Source organism: Argentina silus, assembly GCF_951799395.1.
Source record: "Argentina silus genome assembly, chromosome: 2".
Lineage (NCBI taxonomy): Eukaryota > Metazoa > Chordata > Actinopteri > Argentiniformes > Argentinidae > Argentina > Argentina silus.
The window spans coordinates 24,891,100-24,916,154 of NC_139656.1; the positions used below are offsets into that span (position 1 = coordinate 24,891,100).

General features: G+C 44.5%; 2 protein-coding genes across 2 annotated transcripts; both read right to left on the reverse strand.

Annotated features, from left to right (window-relative positions):
- Positions 1-202: 202 nt before the first annotated feature.
- Positions 203-16,256, reverse strand: LOC310815457 (ubiquitin carboxyl-terminal hydrolase 32-like). Its single transcript, XM_083685236.1, has 34 exons — positions 16,139-16,256; positions 15,288-15,415; positions 13,585-13,690; positions 13,250-13,368; positions 12,450-12,609; positions 11,791-11,922; positions 11,463-11,570; positions 11,237-11,352; positions 10,948-11,010; positions 10,764-10,847; positions 10,576-10,637; positions 10,377-10,479; positions 10,025-10,211; positions 9,693-9,856; positions 9,384-9,524; positions 9,093-9,210; positions 8,136-8,290; positions 7,879-7,960; positions 7,677-7,751; positions 7,383-7,521; positions 7,171-7,276; positions 6,879-7,052; positions 6,456-6,630; positions 6,103-6,254; positions 5,723-5,843; positions 5,280-5,488; positions 4,787-4,971; positions 4,414-4,500; positions 4,193-4,313; positions 3,515-3,706; positions 2,950-3,193; positions 2,444-2,835; positions 2,250-2,342; positions 203-2,121 (listed from the first exon to the last, which is right to left on the reverse strand). Exons 1-34 carry the CDS (start codon positions 16,194-16,196, stop codon positions 1,948-1,950), a joined length of 4,725 nt encoding a protein of 1,574 aa, XP_083541362.1. The 5' UTR covers positions 16,197-16,256; the 3' UTR covers positions 203-1,947.
- A 3,292-nt stretch (positions 16,257-19,548) lies between these two features.
- LOC310824584 (amyloid protein-binding protein 2) lies at positions 19,549-24,647 on the reverse strand. Its single transcript, XM_083697241.1, has 13 exons — positions 24,264-24,647; positions 23,611-23,699; positions 23,240-23,391; positions 22,811-22,934; positions 22,450-22,618; positions 22,214-22,303; positions 21,922-21,989; positions 21,689-21,794; positions 21,476-21,600; positions 21,189-21,274; positions 20,811-21,001; positions 20,337-20,502; positions 19,549-20,212 (listed from the first exon to the last, which is right to left on the reverse strand). Exons 1-13 carry the CDS (start codon positions 24,399-24,401, stop codon positions 19,956-19,958), a joined length of 1,761 nt encoding a protein of 586 aa, XP_083553367.1. The 5' UTR covers positions 24,402-24,647; the 3' UTR covers positions 19,549-19,955.
- Between the last annotated feature and the right edge of the window lie 408 nt (positions 24,648-25,055).

Here is a 25,055-nt window from a genome sequence, read left to right on the forward strand (position 1 = left end):
CAGCAATGATGCTATCATGTCAATATGGACCGAAATCTCTGAGGAATGTTTCCAGCACCTTGTTGAATCAATGCCACAAAGAATTAAGGCAGTTCTGAAGGCAAAAGGGGATCCAACCCGGTACTAGCAAGGTGTACCTAATAAAGTGTCCGGTGAGTGTATATTATTATATATATCGACTAATGAAAAAGCAACTACAGGCTGTATATTTAATTGGCTGCTTTAATAGTTACAGATCAACTAATTCACTCCATATACAAGACAGATCTTTACAGTTCATATTCCAATACATCCTTTTTCCAAAACTATTTATGTACATGTTCTTTTTTTCCTCAAAAGGTCAGTGCAAAGTAATTTTAGACTTTAAACAAAATTTTTACACAAGTACATTAAATTAATAAATCAAAGAAATAATAAACCTTACAACTAAAAATGACAAAGGACATTAAACATTCAGTAGTAATCACCATATCAAGGTTTTCAAAGGAACAATACTGAAAATATGACCACCGGAAGAATCGGGAAAGTTTAAAAATGTTATAAAATGAAATCCATCTAAATACTTACCATTCTACCATCATAAGCCAGGTAGTGGAAAGGTTTCTGTTTAGCTGTGATAATCAATAATTGAGTCACCAAGAGTATATGTACATCACCAAGCCTTTTAAAGACTAAGCAGAAGATGAGAGCTATACTGTATATTCTACTGGATACACTGGAGCTCCAGGCCAAAACAGTTTCAACTCATTGAGAAAAGGTTTAACATACAGTATTATGTCAATGTAGTTAGCTACAGTAACTACAACATGTCCCCCCCTTCAGAGACTCCGAGGGAGAAGCTACCCACTCACCTGCCAAAATTAAGCAAACACTCGTAAGCTGTAAGATGTAAAACTCTGCCAAAATCAAATAAATCATACTGATATCATTCAGAAAGATGCAACGTTAGCCACAAATGACGGCCTTTTGAGTGGCGATCTCTTGACTTGCATAAAGACTTAAATCGGGCGGTACAGTATGATGGATTGGTGGCACTGTCATAATGACACTCGACTGTTGGTATTATGGGAGTAGTACATCAATGGCTGTGATGGCACAAACTGATATGTTGTTGGGATGGACCTGCAGATCTATATGGCACGGGCAGATGCTACATGAACACTCTCTGATGGGTGAGAGGCTTTGTTCTACGAAGGGCTGACGTGACACACAACACAATAGACAAGAGGTACATTGCAAATACATGAATGTAGTTGAGTAACACTGAATATAATCCAGGCCTATTGGGTCTGGAGCCTCCAAATCATTTACATTTGAGGGGGACCAAGTCAAGCAAAAAAAAAAAAAATAGAAAGAAAGAAAAATAAAACAAGTGATAATTAGAGGAGAAACAATTGTGGTGGCATTGAATTCTGACCACTGTTCAAAGCATGATATGAGGTAGTAAACATTTGCTTCTACTGCAATCATTTTTGTCATAATCCATGAGGGGAATTCTCATTTATATTATACCAATTGTATCATTACAACTTTAACTGCAGAGTACCAATCATAATGTGTCTACACATATTAATGGCATATTGCAACTGGCATTTAATTATAGACGCACACGCACACACACGCACACGCACACACACACGGCCTAAATATCACCCTCCAACATGGTGTTGGTGCTTAAACAAGCTGATGCATAGCCCACTGTTTTATTTGGCATTGCACGCTAGAATTAATGAGAGTACCATTGCCTGCAAAAAATGTCCATCCAAAAGGTGGAGTAAAAACTGTTTGTTTACCACTTCAAACCCCCCCCTCCCCCCCCGGGATGATTTCTAAGCGTCAGTTCATCTCAACCTGAGAGATTTCAGTTACAAAACAGAAAAGATGTTTCTCTAGCACAAGCATGTCAATGAAATCGGGCAGCATATCGGAACACATGGACACTAAGTGTTACTGAAGAACACAGTACTTCTTGTAGTCTGACTCAAAGTCCTCATCCATGCTGCTTGTGTCCGCCATCTTCTTGTCTTCTGTTTTAGGCTTGAACAGTGAGTAGTCCACTCCCTGCTGCTCGTAGAACAGGATGTAGGCCGAGTCTGTGTCAATCTCCTCTGACCGCAACTCCTGAACAGAGAGAAAACAAAAAAAAGCCTCTTGTTTTGAACTTTTCGCACGTCGATGGTAATGAAAGATTGCAGTTCCTGTTTTTTGGAATACGTTTGGTATAGGTCTAGGTTTAACTGAGAACTTACCTTACAGCTGCTGTCGTTGTAACAGTACCACTTTTCATTGGGGTTTTTGGCATACGTCACATAGTGGCCTCCTCCCAGGATCCCTGAGTGGCACTGCCATCACAAAGAGATCGGTGGTTTTAAGGATATCTCACCGTGTTTCATAGAAAATGGACATAACAAGTGTCATCATAATGGACCTGGTTCATACTCACTGATATTGCATACAAGTTGTACATGGGCTCCAGGCAGATTTTGTCTCTTTGGTCGTGAGAAGCCTCCAGGTCCATGCTGTCCTCGGTAAAGCCGTTGCTCTCCAGCTCGGACACCGACGTTGTGTTGTCACAGTCCCTGGCCGTGTCCTCTCCCGAGGTGGAGTCGCTGAGGCCCTCGCCCCTGCTACCTGACACACTGGGCTCCAGCTCCATGGGACTCTCCCTGCCACTGTCCAGACTCTCTTTACTGAGGGACAGCTGGTGCCGGCCTCCTCCGCCCACGGGGAACACTCGCCCACGGCCCTGCCTCCTGCCCTCACTCTTAGGACTGCAGTTGGGGCTGGCGTCTCGGCTGAGGGGGGTGCTGGCCATCCTCCCTGGACACAGAGAGTCTGAAACACACACACACACACACACACACACACACACAGATGAACACACTGGTCTTTCTAATGGAATGAGTGGGATATGACGGGTGAATCGGAATGTAAATCATCATGACTGACCTTTCCCATTGTTGACCGTCAGGGTGGGGTTTAAGACAGCATCTCCACCCTCAGCCTTTGGCAGGCCACCTTCGGTGTCTTGCAGCTCCTCCCCCAGCCCTTCCCTCCACCCTTGCTGGCTTTGGTCTGTGTCTCTTGGGGTCAGGAAAGCACTCGGATCAAACGTCTCCCTCGGGAACCTCACAATCTTCTGAGATTTGATCCACCGCCCATTCATGAATTGGAACCGTTTTAAATGGACAATCTGCAATAAAAAATAATAATAAAAAAAAAAGGGCAGAAAAGGAAAGGACTTTTAGAAGAGAAGAGGTGGCTTTGTCTTTTGCAATCTTCAGACATGGCATTCTCAAACTGTTAGACTGACAAGGTGGCCATTAGTGACACAGTATAATTTAAAAAATGACACTCGATATTTCCTCGATATTGATGACCCTGTTGAACGATATTTAACTCTGAACACATTTCATTCCGACGGCAATTCATCAAGCCAAGGTACGACACAAAAGACAAACACACAGAATTGGGCAGTTGAAACAGAGAGTGTGAGCTTTAGCATCAGTCTGACCAGGATGGGCGGCAGCCTCCACAGGTCCAGCTTCTTGGTGGCCAGGCGGTGGGTCTTGCACTTGGAGCAGTAGTAGAGCTCATCCTCCCCCAGCTCCTCCTCGCTGGTGAAGGCCTGCAGACAGCTGTCCAGGCTGATGGGCTCTGCCTGGGCTCGCCGACTCTGTTCCACACTAGGATGCTCCTCCACAATCTACAATCAATCAATCGGTCAATCAATATCTTTATTGCCCCAAAACAACAAAAATAAAACAAAACACATCACAACACATATGTCAGTCATTATGATAGGGCCGATAATGCAGCATGTGCTAAAGTGCCGTTGCAATAGCAATAAAGAAGGTTCACTATAATACTGTATTTAACAGTTTGATCAAACAGGACAACAACACCACCACTACGACGCCAGGCCACCCACCCACCCCTCATTACCACTCTATGCTCAGTATTATTGACACAATACCAGGAACAGTGATGGAATACGTGTGTTGACATGACATATCCTAGCGAACAGCAGGGTAGAGTAGCTTGCCCCAAGCGGGTATTGAACAGCCTTTCCCTTGCCAACCGGCCGCGCTAACGACGACCCAGAGAGAGAGAGCTAACAGAGGCATTATATAAGGGTCGTTACAATATGGCTGACAAAGCCATTGAGGATGATCCCCTTTGTGTCTCTCACCCTCTCCTGAGACGTCTGGTAGCGGAGGTGCAGGGCGGTGGGGTCCCAGTCCACAGCCATGAAGGCGTTCCCCACAGCCGCCCTGTCATCATTGCAGTCCACTGTGCAGCCTCTGCAGAACCTAACAACAGGGAGACAAACACGCACAGGGAACATCAACACCTGCTCCACCGCCTTACAGGGAGTGAGTGACTGAGCAAACAGCGAAGTCTCCGTTATACCTGTACCACGGGCACCAGGCGCAGGAGTTGCCGTCCTTCTGAACCACGCGCAGGGTGAAGGGGTACTGGTAGCCCATGCTGTCATCGCTGTGTGTCCAGGGACCCCAGAAGATAAAAGCACACACACATGTAGACACACACACACATCAGCATGCATCTCACACCTGTGTTGTTGAGGTAACATTGGTCAACAGTGAGATTTGACAGTGATCATTCAATTCATGTTTTAAATGTTTAAGTTACGGTGAGGTTTTAATATTTTTATGCACTTTTTTTTTTTTCTGTATCCATTTTATTCTTTTACTGAATTGTCATTTCTTTATGTATGCGAATAAACTGAACTAAACCAAAAAAAAAAAAAAAAAAGACTGACCAGTCCTGGGCGTGGTTGCTGGCCTCCTGAGGGGGCAGGGGGCTGGCCAGCCGTGACACCTGGGTCCAGACGGCGTCATACAGGTCCCTGGTCCTGGTGTGTACGGTGCACGGCACGATCAGAGGCATGCCAAACAGACTGGGCCTGTTCTTCTGAGAGGACAGGAAGTATAACTCTGCCCGCATCTAGGAACCAAAAACAACACACATCCCCCGTAAGCAACAGTCTCACAAGATCCATAAGCAACGTGACATCCTCCCAGGACTGACCACCATCTTGGAAAACATGAAGGCCATTTTCTGAACATGGTATGATAGTATAGTATGACTAGCCAAAACAAGTTTGTCATGTCTCTATTTTAAGACCCCCCCCCAGTCAAAATAACACATTTTAAGCAACAAAAAAAACAAAAAACATGTCTTATGATACATTGACACATACAATGAGGACACAAATATCTATCTACAGCTTTAGCCCATGCTGCAGTTCTCACCATTTTCCTGTGGATGGCGATGATGTACCCTGTGAAGGGGCTGTCCAGGGGGGGCACGGCCACGTGGCCGTTTGGGAGGCCGTTGGCAAGGCTGCCCTCGGTGCCACAGGGCACCACAGTGCTGGGCATGCCCTTGGGGATCAGACCCAGGTTCAGGGAGTTACTGTCAGTTCCTATGGGGTGGTTCCCATTCGCCAGGGCTGGGGCTTCTACAGAAACCATAAAGAACACACAGGTTATCAAGTTGTCAGTGAGAAGACACAAACAACACTTAGCAGTTACAACTTCTGTGAAACGAAACTTCATGATAAAGGCTTTGACTGATTTCAATTTTTTTTTTAATTATTATTTTTTTTTTTAATAGAGCCATTGAAAAAGCGAAGATGAATCCCTGACAAACAGAAGTAACCAATCGGTACTCTCGACTAAGGCGTGGCTCTTACCATCACCGTCTGTTTCCGTGGGGGTGGAGGCAGACGTGGGCGATCCTGGCACGGGGATCTCAAATGCACAGAGGAAGCCGCTCACCGCCCGTCGCACTTTCTGGTTGTCCAGCGGAAAGTTCTAGAAGAAGGGTAGACAGAGAGAGACAATATAATATGATATCTATGTGCAGGCTGTGGATGGATGTAGGGTAGATGACAGCGGAAGCTGGTGGAAATTGGACAGGCTCATTGTAATGCATGGATACTAATGGAATAGGGAATGGAATCAAACACAACATCTGTTTGATAACATTCCCTATTCCGTTCCATGCATTACAATAAGCCCGTCCTCCGATTTCGACCCCCGCCAGCCTCCCACTGGTAGATGATGGCTGTACCTTGATGTTGGAGGCGTGGACCTCAGTCAGGAGGATCTGCTCAGCCTTCAGACCGCAGAGTTCGCTCAGGAGTCTCTTCAGGCCTGTGTACTTCTCATCTGCGTTGAGCCGGAGGCCGTACCGCACCGGCACCGACCCATCCAGCTTTATGACTAGACGACAATAGAACAAAAAGACAAGTGTTGCAGAGGCACAGGACTCATTCACAAAAGGGAGGAAAGAAAATGCTCCATTCAAGACAAAGTTCATCACCACAGTAAAGCAGATATCTCCACCAACATTGCGACGACTGTCTTAGGGAGGTCACCTCTTCTGTATGTTGTCGTCAAGCTAATCGTGGATATGAGGCTCACCTATGATCTCTAAGTGCATGGAGTTGTCCATGGGCAGGGGGAGGGAGAGGAAGTTGAAGGGGTCAAAGCGCGCGCTGACGTGGCCGCAGGTCTTGCACTTGACCTGTGACCTGAGCTGGCCGTGGAACAGGTCCACTACGATGGAGCGGTTCCTCCTCAGGTGGTTCTCCCAGGCCTGTGGGGACACAATTCAATGTCACACCAGGGTCAGATTTCAGAAGCAAGCCATGAATGATGCTTGACTGCGGGCTCTGTTACTGACCTCCTGCCAAACACGACAGGAGGTACAGAAAATACCACTCACATAGCAAAGCAAAAGCAAAAATTAAATATAATAAAATCTATGTAACGCCCACAGACAACTGCAGAAAATAGCGTTCATTTCTAGAAGATCCCTTCTAGAGTGTGTGTATCGACTCTGACCTCGGATGCCACCTCCCAGTCTGGCCGCCCATCACTATCTTTCAGCTCCACGTAGGGCTTCTCATGGACACGGTTCAGGTCTTCATGAAGGCCGTCCAGCAGAAACGCCAGCAGCTCCTGGGAGTCCTGCTGCTGGAAGCCATTAAAGCGTGGTGCATACTTGGCTATCGTCCACTAAGGGTGTTGGAAAACAAGGAAAGAATCAACCATTTGAGTTTTTTTTGTTTGGGTTAAAAACTGGTAGTTTTATGGGGGGGGGCATTGTAGGTAGGTAGGAGCATTGTGGACGTACTCTGAGTTTCAGAGGGGCTACGTTCTTTTGTGTTCCGCTCCACAACTCCTGTACAAGATCGCCATAGCATTTGGCCATGTGACCACGCATTCCAATGGGATTGGTCCTGTGATGAAGACAGAAAAAGATTTTAAGTATTCAGAACAAATGGTCATATAACTGTACACAAACCAGCGCCGGCTTGCATGTACATTTTGAGCACACGCACACACCTGTTGAGTTCATAGAGGTGGCTCCCCGAGGTAAAGTACTCTGTCAGAGGCTTGGTGTTGCTCACACACTGTATACTGGAGTTCATGAAGCACGTGTTTCCCAGGTTGCTCAGTCCCGTTGCACCTTTCTCAGTGGGGACTGCAAACAACAGGGAGGAGGTTGTTCTGAGAATGCCATAAAGCCCATGCAATCATCTACAGCTGTCAATATGACGTTCTCAGCGTTTTTGTCGCTGGTTAAGATTATACTATAGTGACATCTGTGTTGTATATCTGCTGTGATGATCGTCTTACCGTTGTGTCTGTTCATCCGGTTGCTGTTAGCAATAAAGGACATCTCCTCAGGCCAACTCATGTCCTTGTTGCGTACTAATAAACAAAAAGAAAGCAACCGCCCGGATTTACTCATCATGACAATACAGTACACTACATAGAGCTTCCTGGTCCATTTAAAAAAAGGCAAACATTGAATTTAAAAATGATCTGAAATGGATACCTTCTATCACCATGTACTGTTGATCTGGAATCTTCAAACCCTCCATTGTATGGTCCTCGTCATCAAGAAGAGTTAAATAATTCTGCGAAAAATAATGACGTTTTGGAAGATGTTGGAGATCATTAGCGAGTGGAATTGAAGTTCAATGCATTTCTGTGCATTAGTGTTTTGTAGGTGTGTATGTGTGTGTGTGTGTGTGTGTGTTGATTACTGCAGATCTGCATGAACGTGTCCATGTGGGCTGCATTAGTCCCCACCTCGTTGTTGTAGAGCCACAGCCGCATGTCCTCCTCCTTGATGCGGAGTCTCTGGGCCAGGTACTCATGGATGTCCTTGATGGTGCCCACCCTACTGAAGCAGCCCGTGTAGACCAGCACACGCTTGAGAGGGGCACTAGGGGAGGGCACGTTACCTGGGGGGCAGGAAGGGGACACCAGTGCTGATCTAGAAAGCATTCATAGTACACATTCACAGTGCAATGACATTATACAACAACAACAACACCCGCCACACTCCAATTCTGACTGAAATGAAATTGACAGATGATGTGGGCTGACAAAGGGGACTGCAGCTCTGAAAAGAAATAAATAAACCAACATGGTACTTTTAAGAGTCACTGAGTTCAAACTCTGAAATGCTAAAAGGTAAAAGAATTCCCAGAATATGGGAATTCCCAATCCACTAGCCCTGCAGTCGGGTACATAGTGAACACCCACTCATTCTACATCTCCGCATCGCTGCACAGACGTTCTCTCACATGACTAGGATTATTGTGTCACGAGTCTTGTGACATTCATATCAACGCCGCAGAAACCCATATCATAGGTTGTGGGAAGAGGGACAAAGCTGAGAAAAAGCGGTTCTCACACCAAGCACAATTTAAGGACAGGATAAACTTCAACAGACACTCGTGGAACCAGAATCTACTATTAGACTACGTCGATTCACCTCGTAAAAAAACCTTGAGAAATGAATTGACTTTTCAAACATGATCCAATCAGACATGCTTCACGCCAGAGCAACGATTATCAGATTTAACTGATTAGATCATGTTTGCTGGATGTAAAATGGTGTGACACTGACTGTATACTCATATTGTGAACACTGGATAACAGTGACCCTGCACAAGTCACTGGGGGACTGTGCTCATCTTACCCTACTGTGAGAAAGGCTGGGGACACAGGACATAAAGTATGCAGGCAGGCGGGTCTTACCCATATTGACCCAGACGTTGGACTGGGGGGTGCGGGCCGGGAGCTGCTGCCTCAGGAAGAGCAGGTGTCGGGGGAAGAGCTCCAGCTCTGCACAGCTGTTCTTGGTGTGTCTGATCACCTAAAAGTGACCACAGTGAGGTGAGGAGAGCTGAAGAGGATGGATGTGGAAGTTGTCAAAAAATATCAGGCTCAATACTCTGATGTCAATGGTGATCTTTTATTTAAAAGGGACAATTCCACAGCACAGAGGCCCTGCTTTACAGAGCTGTAGACAGTATACTGTGTACGTACCGGCCTGGGCAGACTCAGGTTGGCCCCGTACCAGTGGAAAAGTGCCCTCCACACAGGTTCTGGAACAACCTCAAAGTCCCTGCCCAGATGCAGGGAAGGGGAGCGCCTCAGGAGGCCCCCCTCCATGGTCAACGTGGGAGCCTGGGGGGAAAAAATAGGAATAAACAACAAGTTTCAAAACTGAAAAATAAATAAATAAATAAATAAAATAATAATAAATAAAAAAAAATATATATATAATAATGTCTATTTGACGACTCAAGCAGTGTATCTCCTATGGATTCAACATTTGTCTGGTGCCTACTGTACCTTCAAGGCCTCTGAAGTGACCAGAGGCTGGTTATCTATGGCCCCAGGTCTTAAAACCATCACGTTCCCATCGGCCCCTAGGAAACATTGGTTCTCTGTGTCGGGGCTGTCATGCTGCCGGGCGAAGCAGATGTCAGTGGCAGTGGAGCTCAAGGGAAGGAGACCTAGAACAGTGTCAAAGAGTACAGAAGGAAGGAAAGAAAAACAAGATCATCTCTCACTCTAGCTTTACAGTACTGCTGGATAGAAGTAGTTTGGAACGGCTAGCTAGTAGCTACAGGATTCAACTCGTTCAATACTAGACCAAACAGTCGGTGTCCTTTGCCACTCACTGCCACTGGTGGTCTCCGAGGCCTCTGATGCACTGGAGATGTTGTCAGAGTACTTCTCCTCAGAGGAGCTGTGTGAGCTGGCCATGCTCTCTCCCTCAGGACCCTGCTCTGCCCTGGCCCTGGCCCCCGCTGCACTCCTTCCGGTGCCAAACACAGACGGCTGCTCCACCACTATATGCTTGTTGTCCTGAAAACGAACGAACAAACACACACACACACACACACACCAAAGAGCCTGAATATCACAATTGCAAACCATTCTCAATCAAGAAGTGGTATTGTGGAGTCAAGCCTCTTGTGTCAGCGATGGCAAGCTGTGAGAAAAACAGAAGCAACCTCTCGGTCGGCTTACGTATTTGACGTAGTCCCTCCACTGCTGCCACCACAGCACTGCTATGAGGAACCAGTAGTCTCCTGGCTGGAGGCCATGGCGGCTCTCTCTCTCAAGCCATCCCCTAGGTAACAGGGACACAAGTGGGTGGGTTTGTAAGTGGTTGGTGAGTGGATGATGTCAACATGGAGGAGACAATGAAATAAATGTTGGCACACACCTGATTATCTGTCCCTCCTCTTCAGGGGAGGCAGGTCTCAGCCCTAGGACAATATGGCACACCTACAGTGGAAAATATTAAGAGGAGACTTGATCGTGATCCAACAAAGCAATAATTGCTTGCGCACACAGACACACACAATATAAGTAGGAACACATAGTTCTCTATGTGCTATTTCAGGCTCTCACCTGAAATAGCAGGTTAAGGAACTCATTGGCAAGTGCACTCTTCACACTCCAGATTTGGTAGTCCTCAAGGGTCAAATGCCCTTGCTAGAAAACAAAACAAAAAGCAGAGCAGAACTGAGCATTTCTCTCACTAAATGAAAGCGATGAGTATGACTGCAAAGCCATGCAGGCAGTCAGGTAATACCTTAGTGGTGTCATGCTCCTTCAGAATGTCCTCCACAATGTCATGAACATTGTTGTGTGTTTCCTGAGAAAACAGAGGCATAAATCGTCAAATTATGGCATAGATTCGATGTTAATATGGTTTGCTCTGAACGTACCAAAGTCCCTAGAAATTGGATCCTATAATACTGTACCATACTCAAAACTAGCTATGGAAGATATTGGAGACACTGTATTGGATACAATGTGATAAACACGATGTTGCAACAAGAAGCATTAGAGCAGTGTGAATTTGACCAAACAGAACTCACAGGGAGAGGGTCTGTGCGGTTGTCTTTCCACACCTCCAACAATGCTCCGACCATCTCTCGGATTTCCTCTCGAGACAGAAGCCCATCATGGTCAACATCAAACACTTTGAAACAGACTGGGGAGAAGAAATGAGGGGGGAAAGTCACAAATGGTCACTCTCGATGGCATTGAAGAGGGACAACGTTATATTTAGTGCCAGTGATTGGCTTCGTAATTGATGCTTACACTTTTGTCTCTCTGCCAGTGGTCCCCTGCAGCAAGCAGAGAGTCCACAAGAGATTTCCTTAAAGTCTATGTGATTGTCCCTGTTTTCATCGAAGGCATGAAACAAGCCTGGACAAAAGGAGCAAAGCTGAAGTCAGACTGCTTCTTATCATTAAAATTGGGCTTTTTATAAGCAGATGAGACATCTTAATGTGGCAAAAAAAGGGCCATAAAAAGGTTCCCCAACAACGCACATGACAAGAACAGACATGCTAAACACGTCTCGATGGAGCCTGGAGGTAGCGATGGAATTCAAAATAAGTGTCCAATAAATTGCATATTCTCTTACCTTCACTTAGGGATGCATGAATAGGAGGAGAAACTAAAGGGAGAAAGGTTTCCAGGTCAAACCGTCCTGTCCGTGACTGAGCTTTCAGAAGCCAATATCGCTTCTCCAGGTCGATGATATCTGACTCCTCTACTACAAGACAGGGAATAAAAAAGTAAATTTGAAAAAATTATTATGGACATTTGTTGACTTTGTAAAATACTCTGGGGCATAATTCACTAAGCTGGTGCAAAACGCTTAGTGAATCAGGTCCTCTGTGTATTATAAAAAAAAAAACTAAAAAAAACATTGGCCTGTTTTCTTTCCTTTTTTTCTGAAGGTCTTATCTGCTCTTTATATTGTAAGTTAATTCAATTCATGGCTGGCCTGTGCATTGAAAGGTTCCTGAAAACAAAACATGAAGGCCTCCACGCCTTTAATTTAAGCCTACAGAAGCACCAGCTGAGACAAGAGAATCCACACTCGCCACCATAACTGATCACCTTGTCATGCTCCCTGACATATTTCTGCGAATATTTAGGCGTATATACATATACTACACCATCATACCCGTAAGAATTAACCTGCAGTTGGCTTTTCACAAAAGTGGCACATTTCTACCCCTCTTATTTGGTACAAATCCTAAAGGAGCAGGAGGGTAGCCTATGTTCATCACTCACAGTGTGTGACACCGGCCAGGGTCTGGTAGAAGGTGGGAGTGTCACTATCATCTGTCAGGGTGACACACACCCCACTGGACAGGAGCCAGCGAGAGAATGTGAAGGCATCCTTGTTCTGTAGGAGCCAGCTCTTAAATTTCTCATAATTGACCTTCTCGCCCTTGTAAAGACAAAAACAGAAGAGATCAACATAGTGAGCGCCACAGTCCAATGACAACACTCACTCAAGGCTTATACAAAAGGACAAACACATGCTGTGCAACGTCCCATTGTGTCAAGTAGCATTAGCAGCCCTGTACACCTGGTTAAACAGATAACTCAGATGTGCTTAGTCCTGTCAGCAGCTTACAATTAGATTAGGCGCTAGTACGTGACATGCTTGTTGTGAACAGTTGCATGTAAAAAAGGGTATGCACTAGGTCGCTTACGGTAACAGTCGACTCCTGATAACAGTGTGCTCTGATAAGTGCAAACTCTGTTTAGGTGCAATACAGTTTTTCAGTCCAAATTCAGTTACATTATATATCTTTTTAAATTGCTCCCGATAACTGCATGCTCCTCCAGGTAAGTGCACATTGTCATGTCCCAAGCCATCGCATGTATCAGCACTCGACTGCACTGTAATAGATTTGTACCAAACCTGTTGGGTAGTCATACTGTATGTGGAAACATGGCCGCCAAATCTATGATTAATACAGTATTAAAGCTTTTAAACATGTTTTTTTATTTTTTTTAAATATATGTTACACAATTCTATTTTTGCACACAAATACAGCTTTGGATATAGCATATCGGCTGACCTCAGAAAAACACCTCCTAAGGGAAAGCGGGATCTCCCCATCCACTGCTTGAAGCATGCTTTCCATATCCTCTCGTGTAGCATGGTTGCCTGAATCACTGGCGAACAGACTGAAAATGTCTGAGAGAGAACCGCAAGAAGAAGGTTAGGCTATACATACATGTGATATACCAATGGCATGTTAATCAAATGTTCAACAACAAGGTGCAGTCATGAACTACAAATTATGTTCAAATCATTTTGTGTAAAGACTAGGCTCTTCATATCTGCCATTTATGTGGTCATTACAACCTTCTATCGTGGCCATTTTTGTTGTTGTCTCTTTGAGGTACTCACATTTAGCTTTTTCCTCATCACGCCCTCTAGTCAAGAGAACCAGCCCAACAATGAGGTTGTTGAAATGCAGGCCTTTTGCAGTGCCTCCGAATGAGCTGTATATCACCTGGAAATGGGAGACGGTTTTACATTTAGGGAAACATTTAGTACATCTACATCCACCTGGCTCTGAATTACTTTTTAATTGTTCTCATCATACATGCGTTTTTCCGATTTCCCAGTATGAAACCATACAAGAGTATAAGAGAGACAATCTTCCAATTAAAAAAACAAACAAACAAAAAAAACAGCAGCTAACAGAATTTCCGTGATCGTTGTCCTTGTACAAAATGAGACCGCACCCTGCATTATGATTAGTGAAGTAGCCCATGTCAATCAAAATAGCATGTTTCATATATATATATATCGATACATATGCTATATTTGCTGCTATAAATAACTGCTTAACACCATCTGCCCCCATAACCAGTTATTTCAAGCCAGTCCTCGCACTGTCACCGAGACCAGCAAATGCCTTCTTAATGGCAGCATAGACTCCTACAATGAAAAATAACATCATGTTTGTTTGTCTTTTACATGAGGTAGTCCTACCCTAATAAATCATACCTAGATAGATAATAAAGTGCTGTATGTCTTATTTTTGCTGAGCCAATTATGTAAATATACTTTGATATACACACCTTGTGCGTTGGCATGAATCACTTCAACGCGGCCTATCGGGATGTTGATGGGTCTTCCCATGCGTATGAATGATAATACGCGCATAAACAATCTGACATTGTTTCTTTGATATGTCGGTGTCACCGTCTATCATGACAGACAGGTAAGAAGACGCAGTAATTTGCGCACCGGTCTTCTTTTTCAGGGTGTCCGCTATCACTCCAATGAACTGGGCACAGGTGCCGTTGCTGTATGTTGGGTTTACAAATAATATTTTTTTTTCTTTTGAGGTAGTATTTGCGGAGTAGTTTGTTGGAGGAGTTGCAGCTGTAAATGGTGTGTTGCTGCAACAGTTGGGCCGCATTGTTTACAGTGAACACGGTGCAGGTGCTTCACGTCTTTATCCTACCTGAATCAAGTGTATTCTAGTTTAAGCCATTCGGGGCGAAACGGTGCAGGACAGCACTTGGGCTTTGACTGCTTTGGCTTTGACTGCTATACCTCTGGCTGGGAATGTGCTGCTTGTGTTATTTGAGGCACGGGTGGAACAGAAAAACGAGTTTATCGTACGGTTCATTTTCCAACGCTTGTTAGGCTAGCTTCCTTTTCGCGCGGAAAATGTTGTCATCGTTACAACTGGAGGGGGAGAGGACAGTCAAATACACACACGCTAACAAAATTAGCCTACAGTTTGACCAAATTATGTTTTGGAGATAAGAAAAGAAGAAGAAAAACAGCAGGCCAGCTAGATTCCAGTCGAAAAATCTTATTATCGCAATATGCGACCAAATGGGTTGCACTTTGGAGCCCTGTATATGGGCAACAGACATCATATGACAGGTCGCCACATTTCAGAAGGCGCTGACATTTTGGTAATCCCATCCAATTAGCACTTGCTGTGACTGGCAGATCTACATTCCCATTGCTGTTATGAGCCAAGCAGGCTGTTCATGGCTAGTGTACATCGAGAATTCAAAGTAGAATCGCACCGTGTCATCGGTCGTCACGTAACCCTTGAGGGCCGTCTGGTAAACGAGACTCACCTCTGCAACCTTGAGTGGTACGACATCTCCCAGCACCTCCCGCAGGAAGCACTGCTGGCTCATGTAATAGGCCAGACCACTGGTCCTCCGGAAAGCATCCTTCAGACGCTGGAGCTCTACATCAGTGACTGGGAGAGATATATATACAGAAAGAGTCAAACCTTTCAGTACATTAAGCATTGAGTGTGTGTGGGGGGTCATTGCAGCCTTATCTGAGAGCCTTATACATGGTCATTGCAGCCTCATCTGAGAGCTTTCAACCCATACAGCAACAAGGAACGTGTTATTCACCATTGAATAATAAAACAAAGATGCCATCATTACAGCTAATCAATGGTCACATGCTGTGCTAGTTTAGCAGGGCGAATTGAACACATTCATTGGCACCATTGACGACATGTCAAAACAACAACAAAAAAACAGATTTAGCTAGCTATGCTAGCCATCTTTTTAAAAAAAATGATGGTACGTTACTTGAAGCTGCTGCCATGCATGTACTTCTCGTTAACAGGGCATTGACAGTAAGCTAGCTAGGTGGCTGTATATGTATTTTGAGGTCCTTAGCCTCTCCCTGATCCCGAGAGGGCAGTAGCCTATATATGTCATCTAGCTTGCTAGCCTACTGAAGCAGGGTAGTTTGGATGATAATGACTAGCAAGCTAGCTAGGGTTGCCATCTAGTTAAGACGAGCTATTTCATAGGGTTAGCTAGCTGACGGTCCAAAAATCTAGAACAAAACATTCCACAGTGATCATCCAAACATCTACAGTAGATGACAAGCTAGCTAGGTGAAGGCAAGGCTAGCGCTAATGTTTACATTTAGCAAGCTAACGCTGGCTAGCTATGTTTACCTCTCTTGATGGCCTCGTCATACGAGAGGAAACCGATCCTTGACTCTTTGGCTCCCATGTTTTCCTCATTTCATTGCAGCAACCAAACGAATATAACCGGCAACTCGCACTTTGTTCGTTTCGCTGGCTAACGTTAGCTAGGTACTCTGCTGTCAAACCCCATGCAGTCAGCTAGCTGGGTAGCAGATTGTCTGGCCAGCTAGCTCGCTGACAGAGCCGACGCCTCCACTCACAGTCACGTGATCTTAGATCTGTCAAAATCATACAAATCAGGATCTGACTGCATTTTCACGAATGCGAAATTCAACGCTTTATTAAGTTCTTGTTGATGGTGGTATACAAAGAAATACAGACACAGTTAGTTTCATAATGTTGTACAAAGAAGTTTAATTGGACTTTGCAGTGGCGGCAGCAGCAGCAGCCTGCAAAAGCCAAAGAAAGTCTATCTATGCAAGAGCGCACTGTGTGGCACGTCATGATGATGATGTCAAACTTATATGTCATCTAAGATCATAGACATGTCAGTATTCCTTCCTTCGTCTTTTTTAGAACATGAAGAGACCAATTTCCAAAGTAAAATGTTAGTGACAAATGTTCAAAAACAAAGCAGTCAGTGTTCACATGAAACAAAACATCATTCCTTAAAAGTCCTCTCATTTTCTTTTTTGTGTGCATTGCAAATCATCATGGCAACATTATCATCACAGCATGATGAACTGACCCACTGTTGCCCTCTGTCAGAGTTTAGGAGTACTGCAGAAGGCATCAGAAGGCATCAAAATAAGGGAAATATTTTACATGTTCACTCGAATTTCATTTTTGACATGGACATCACAAATAACCACTAAGGCCACTCTTAACTAGAGGACTGGGTCAAGACCTGGAAAAACAATACTGTCAAAATATCACTTCATTGCACACATTTCTTCATCTGCTATATAGTTCTGCAAATACTACCAGGTACCTCTGTTGGGGGTCATATTTAAACTAAACTTTTATCCACACGTATAACCTTGATGCAATGAAAGTGTAACCTACAGGGGTAGTCCCCTCTTTAAACACATATAGGGACAGTTTCACAGACTGAGATTAAAATAATTCAAGGGTTTGACCAAATTCTTTGTTAGTTACCAGTAATAAATATTATAAAATGTGAGGCTTAGTCATAGTCCAGGACTTTTAAAGCCGTATCTATGATGCCAATTTATCATCTTTATTAAAAGTGCACTTTTATTGAGGAGTAGGCTTAATCTTGGGTCTGTGAAACTTACCCATAGTTATGCTTCTAGGACAAGACAACCTTCTACACTCACTGAGCACTTTGTTAGGAACACCTGTACACCTTCTCAAGGTGGAGGTGGTGTAATGGTGTGGTGAATGTTTTCTTGGCATACGTTGGGCCCGTTAATACCAATCAATCATCGCTTGAATGCCACAGCCTATTTGAATATTGTTGCTGACCATGTGCATCCCTTCCTGGCCACAATTTACCCATCTTCTAATGTCTACTTCCAGCATGGTAATGCACCATGTGACAAAGCAAAAGTAGTCTCAAACTGGTTTCATGAACATGACAATGAGTTCAGTGTTCTTCAGTGGCCTTCCCAGTCACTGGATCTGAATCCAATAGAACACCTTTGGGATGTGGAAGAACGGGAGATTCACAGCTTGAAAGTGCACCTGAAAAATCGGCAGGAATTGCGTGATGCAATCATGTCATCATGGACCAGAATCTCAAAAGAATGTTTCCAACATCTTGTGGAATCAATGCCACAAATAATTGAGGCTGTTTTGAGAGCAAAGGGAGGCCCTACCCAGTATTAGTATAGTGTTCCTAATAAAATTCTCAGTGAGTGTAGGTACAGGGGTTTCAGAATGAGCAAATAATATCATTTTGTTAGTGTGTACATTAGGGTGCTGTACAAAATGCTGAAGTCTTACAAATGCATGTGAGGTTATAGACAGCTAATTGCAATATTGAAAACTAAATATAAAAGCTACATGGGCTGTATTTGCTCTAATGGAGTTCCAGGGGGAAACTGATGGTCAATGAGACCCCTGATATATACTGATTTCAAAGAGACACCTTCTGTCCTTTATAAACATCTCAGAAATCCCCTCTTTCTGTTGTCAGGTGTACACAATCAAAACTCATGTGGAGGAAAGGGTTAAAAATTATGAGATACATAATAATAATGATATATTGAAGTCTCTTTGCTTTACATGTTCACTATAAAACTTTGTAGCTATGGACACAGCTCTCTCTTAATCTGCCTCAAGTTGACCTCACTGTCACTCAGTGTGTTCGCTGTCACCCAGAGTCCATCTCTGTCTCTGTTCATCTTAACGGAAGTCCTTGGTTGAATAGTTTTCATTACAAAGCTCATTAGTAAAGTTGGCTGACAAATGGTGCTGATGGTCTTCATTCAGATAGAATGGTGAGTGTCATTGCTTCGAGGAAAACATGGCCGGTCTTAGCTTGCAGACTTGTCAGGTCTGACCTTGTCTCCAGGGTGGGGGGTTTGGAGAGCAAGCAGCGAGTCCACTAAGAACCAGAGCAAGAGCACCTTGGGCTGAGCGTCCTTTAAGGCTAAGGCTTGGACTTCAGTTGGAACATAACAGCACACATGTAACATTACTGTAACATCCATAAGACATACATGCATTTGTTCAAAAGCAAGGCAATAATTCAAATGGTCTTAGTCCGTACATAATGGGGTAAGTTATCACTGAACTTTAACCACTTAACCTTTTCACTAGCACAGCTACTTTCACTGGACAAATAGTTTCTAAAAATGCGAACACACGCCCATAATATTGTTTTGTGGTGTGTTTGAGGGCCTAGGGTACACACTGAAGGAGACAGAGGGGGAGTCATCTGAATAGCAGGTTAAGCTTGCTTGTTTTTGGTTTAGCTCTATGAAATTCTTCATAAACATCATTTTTAAATTAAACTCTAACGTAGTTTAAATATACCATATGGAAGTGGTCCAACAACAAATCTATTGAGCGAAATGATGGTCCAATTCATTAAAACCATGCTGCTAGAGCATTTCAAATTAATCAATTAAACCGGCATAGAGACTGTGTACCAATATTAGTTTTTTGAGTGAGGCAGACAGAGGTGTTATTCAAAATAAAAACGGAACATTTGGTCCATGGATGAAAACTCTTCTGTAAACTCCCTCATAACATGAGATATTAAAATGATCCCCCCCCCCCCCCGAAAAAAAAAGTCAGTCTGGCTACATGCGTAACATTACAAAAGCAAAAGCCATGAGGCGCTAAATCCAGGGCAAATCATAACAACGTTGGTTGCAGGGGAACATCTTATTGGTCAATAAAGGGCTGACCAAAAACAGCAGAAAATAAAACCATTGACTATTCTATCGGACACACTGTATTGTCAGTTTTCTTTTTTTTTTTTTCCTTCTCGTGTCCTCCAGCAGAGTCTAGACTGAGGGTGATGATAGCTGTGTTACGTGATGCAAAGTGTTTGGCAAGAGATTCCTTCCATCCAGTGTTCCATCCACGTCGGGTTTTTGATCGCAGGAGAATTCACTCTTGTGACTCGTGAGAGACAAAAACACTGGATCAGACGCAATTCCATGGGTGCGTTTCCCTAAAACCAAGTGTCCCACTGCAAGGCCAACCCTGTAACTTCATGTGGAGAGAGGGTGTCTGTGTATGAGAACTGTGAACACCATAGCGTTTCGAACTGTGTGTACTTTTGCACGAGTGCGCGTGTATGTGTGTGTACTTGTGTGTGTGTGTGTGTGTACTTGTGTGTGTGTACTTGTGTGTGTGTGTGGTTAGCCTAAGCAGGTGGGCCTGCCCCATGGTTCTGTGACAGTAGGAAAGACTGGACCACCTCCTCGGTGGCCTGGGGGCTGGTGTTGACATCCTCCAGGGCGTCAGCCACGGCAAACTGCCGGTCCCTCAGTCGGTTCCAATTGGATAAAATATTGTGGTACTCAAAGACTTTCTCATAGTTCCCCACAGAGTTGTACAGTTTAATCAGGCCCCTGTAGTCATATTCCAGTCCACTGTAGCCCTCTCCAAACAGCTTCTTACCTATGGGACAAAAATCACACACATTTGTAAGATGATGGAATTTAGATGAGGAGTTAGAATGGATGGGGGGGGACACAAAAGGTAGAACAGAGCTGAACAGCCACGGTCCAGCCTTGTGACTGACCGATAGCGATGGAGCGCAGGTAGAGCCTCTCTGCATCTTCGTACTGGTTCATGTCGTAGTTGTAGAGAGAGGCCAGGTGGCCCACGGACAGAGCCACCTCATAGTCCTCCTGGCCCAGTAGCTGCTCCTTGATCTGAATGGCCTTGATGTGCATCTCCTCTGCCTCCTGAAAGACAGCGGAAAACGCTAGGTTACACCTCACATTCACAGCATTGTCCATGACTCCATCAGGCTTTCTTACTAGTAGTACTACCAATACCCCTGGACTACAACCTCCCTCCCCCCCCCCACCCCCTCCACCCACCCCTGTGACATTTATGCCTCCTTAGAGAACATCCACTCCCTGCAATCTGGCGATTGATAAACACAGATGACTTAGCATAAGATGATGAAAGTGTGTCACAGGGCACTCTCCAATGTTTTCTACAGATGCATTCCACTAAGGAAAAAACAAAAAAGAGATTATGTCCTGACCTTGAACTTGCGCATGGACTGGTAGAGGCGGCCCAGGTTTCCATAATGTTTCGCAGTCTGAACGTTGAACTCCCCAAAGGCTTTTTTGGCCAGCTGGAGAGAGGAGAGGTGGAGGTCATGTGCCTCCTGAAGAAGCCTCTCTTCTGTCTCTTTGTTGTGGCAGTCAATAGCGATCTCCTCCAGGATTAGGGCTGAGGGAGCACAGCAGGACCTCTTTTTTCACACCCCTGAGACCACACTAAAGCAACCTCTCTACAACATTTTCTTTGGCAACAGTGGGTTTCATACCCATAAGACTCACAGAAATTGTGGGAGGAACAGGGCAGGGGGGGAATTACAGGAGAGGAATGTTAACAAATATCAATACGGCAGTTTTACCTTTGACTCTTTTGGAAGAGGCTAGCAGCAGATGATCCTCAGGGAGAATGTGAGTGATGATGTCTATGGCACGCTCTGCATGGAATCTGTAGGGAGTAAACCCAGGGGAGACAGCACAGGAACAGATCACACTCAGTCACACACGACATCTGAAAAGCACAAACAATCCCTAGGAAACTAAACAATCACGGAACAGTACAAGAGGTCAACATACAAGAGTATGTGGTCCTCTGTGGCTCAGTTGGCAGAGCATGGCGCTAACAACGCTTGATTGATTGATTACTCACAGTGCGTTGTCAAATTTGCCAGAGCTATACAGATGCACATAGGAGGAGTAGGCCAGGTCCTCGTGTGCTGTGGCCACATGGATGTTCTTCCCCCCGAAAACCGACTGCCGGATATCTAAAGCCGTCTGGAATATCAATATAGCTTTTAACATCAGGCAAAGACATGACGCACCTCCTCCCCAATGTACATCTCAATCTAACTCTCTAACTCACCTGGTATATTGCAACTGATTGGCAGATGTTATCCACATTAAGCAAATAAAACCCATAGTCCAGGAGAGTGTCTGAATATTTGGGGTGCTTGTGTCCAAAATGCTCACTAAAGGAAAGGGGGGGGGGGGGGGGGGGGGAAACAAAAAAACAAAACAGAAATTAGTGAAAGAGACAGAGGCATTACTATGCATAGCCTATGAGGCAACAGAAACTCACAGAGTTGAGAAACTCACCGTGCCAAGAGAACAGCGTGCTTTATCAATTGCTCTGCCTTTCTGAACTCCCTCTTCACCACACAGGCCTGACGGTGCAAAGAAAGTAAGGCACGAAACCACTGTGTCAACGAGGCATATAGGCTTGTCTATTCAAACTAGCACAGCAGTATAACTTACGTGACAATAAGGTAAACCAGTATGGAGACACTGCAAAAGAGTTGCTTTAAAACATACATATATATTTTTTTTTATTATACCTTCACAGACCTGTCTCTAAAACAGCTTATAGAGAGAAAGGGAGCACCCATACCTTGGAGGCCTGCCTTAGGACATCTACCACAACTTTAACAGGCAAGCCTGCTGTGATCTCTTTCATTGCTTCTATGCACCACCGATAGGCCTGCAAAAGACATGGTGAGATCTATATGAAAAACACCCAACTGAGAACCGGGCATTAACTCACTTAATAAAAAGGTACATAAGTTAATTTTGTCCCAAACATTCAATCCTACTTCGACCAGCAAAAGCTCTGCCCAGGCAACATACCTCATCATAGTGGCTCTTCGCAAAGAGAAGAGCACATAGCTCTCCATAGAGTGCAGCTTTGTTGGCTTGATGACCATGTTTGGCCAGTTTGTCCATATACGACTGGGCCAATTTGACAGTCTCTTCGCCAAGATGGTATTTGCAGTTGCCATTCCGGACATGAAGCAACCTAGGGGAGCAGGCCCAAACACAAGAAGGAAGGGTCAACACCCAACTTACAGAAGAGCTTCTATCACATAAAGTTACTGCTTTGCCTGACAACCTGGTGAGCTTGTGTAAGAATATATAGGCTAGGGCTCAGAAACACCAACCAATAGAGCTACAATTATAGCTCATACTAAATTGTCTGGGACCAACTAACCTCACACAGCACTCCACAGCACGGTACCAGTGCAACACCTCATCATGCAGTGTGCAGAGCTGCAGACATGACAGAAACACCTTCTCTGCGTCGCCATACCAGCCTGCGTCCGAAAGAAAGCCACCTACAGAACATACGTGAACATCAGTAAAACCAGCCGCAAATGGTTTTCCACTCATACCCAGATCGCCCACAATAAATAACACAGAGAAGTCATAGGTCATAGCTCTATCTGCAATTTAAATTAGAGTTGTGTCACGTAACAATCAAGTTGTTAGTGATGGGCACTTCCAAATAATCTGCCATAACATTGTGTAAAGGTTTCATTAAGTATAATCTGTCTAACACTGCTTAAAGGCTTAACCAATGCTGTCCTCGCTTTCATTTAGATTCAAACATTGCTGTTTAAGCCAGCTGAAGGGGGCCCACCTAAAACAAAACCAAACTGAATGGCCTTCTCTTTGACATGGGCGTCCGACTCTGCAATGTATGAGCATCTGCGGCTGAAGGAGTTGGCCAGGACGGAGGCCACTTTCACCCCATGATCCATGAGGGCCTGGAAGCAGTGGTGCAGGAGATGTCTGCAGGCACACATACAGTAAAAAGTGATGAGCTTTCTGTTCTTCTGATGCAATAAAAGCAGATTTAAGAGAGCGGAGGCAAATACGCCTATATACCACGTCACATTGTGCAAAGTAGATGCAATATGGCTTAAGGATATCTGATGTCAGATCCCTTTTAGTTCACATGATAATGAGTAGGCCTCTGTCAAATTCCCATAAAGAACCCGTCTGAAGTACCTTTTGTCAGATGCCCGAAGAACTTTGGCAAAAACCTCCAGCTCACAGAACTCCCCTCCCAGCTGGCAGAGGCGACCCTGCTGGTAAAGCTTGGAGGACATAAGGACAGCACAGGAGGAAAGAATGGGAACAGTGTTGTCAGAATAAGAGTCATTATAACATATCAGAGATGGGCTTTTTTCCACAAAGTTCAACACACAATGTTTTCACAATTCACACAAAATAGATGCGGGTGACTCACCATGGTGCGGGTGACTTAAACATGCAGACATAACACGTTGTGAGTTAGTCACTATGCGAGTGACGATTTAGCTAGCTTTAGATACAACATTCAAATAGATTGAATTGACCTGTTGAGAACACATCAATCGAGCCGTAATCTGGTTGAGCATAGGTATATCATCAACCGGGTATATCCGATAATAATAAGACGTAAAACACAGATGTCGTATGAGTAGCCACACAGTAAATAACAATAAGCCAAGCATGCACATGGTTCACCTTCCTGAGTAGCACTAGTACTATCCAGAGTAGAACACTGGTACTAGTACCGTTTAGCTGACTGACAGGTTTGACAGCTCATCTCTAGCTTGACAGCAAAACAAACTCGTGAGCAGCAAGTTAAATGATGGTTAGCTAGATAAGGAGATTACCTTGTAGTACACATCAAATTGAATATTCTCAGGAAGGGAACGGATATCCCTCCTTGATCTACTGTAATTGTCCACCACCGCCGATATAGCTGTGTTGTACAGCGTCTCTGGGATCCATTCGAGCTCCAGGGCCGCCATATTGTTTTCCTTTTCGCAGGCCAGTAACACCCCCTGCTTGATCGACGGTAGCTAGCCAGCCACCTCGCCAAGTTTTAAATTCCTTTTTCTGACACCTTATCATGTAGCAACAACTGTTTTCACAGATTCACCGTTTCCCCAACGTTCGCTGTATCCATCTTCAATCTTCGCACTAAGTCAGCTCAGTGTGCCCCAAAGGTCTGTCTGTCTTGTCAGCCTCCACCCTGTTTTTCTGTTGCTGCTCGTCTGATTTGCTGGAGTCAAACGTAGAGCGCTGCGCATCCTGTGGTAAGCGTTGGTAGGCGTTCAGTCGGGCACTACGATTGGAACGTTTGTGTGCGTATCAGGTCCCCAAAAAAATTCTGCAGCAAACTTAAATAAATAAATCAGGTTTACTTATGTATGAATACATTTTATCAACACAATTGAATTTGTTATATTTAAAAATAGAGTAGGCTTAGGCTACCCACTCAATCAGTTGACCGTGCTAGTGTTCTCAACAGATGTAACTTTCCTCCATGCAACTTTCTTTTCCTCGATGGTTTGACTGATAGAAGCCATCAAGGATTGTTCACATGTGTTAAACTATGAGGGAACCATTATCCGTCTTTTCCTAGGGGAATTGTCCAATAGCATAATTCCATGCATGATTGG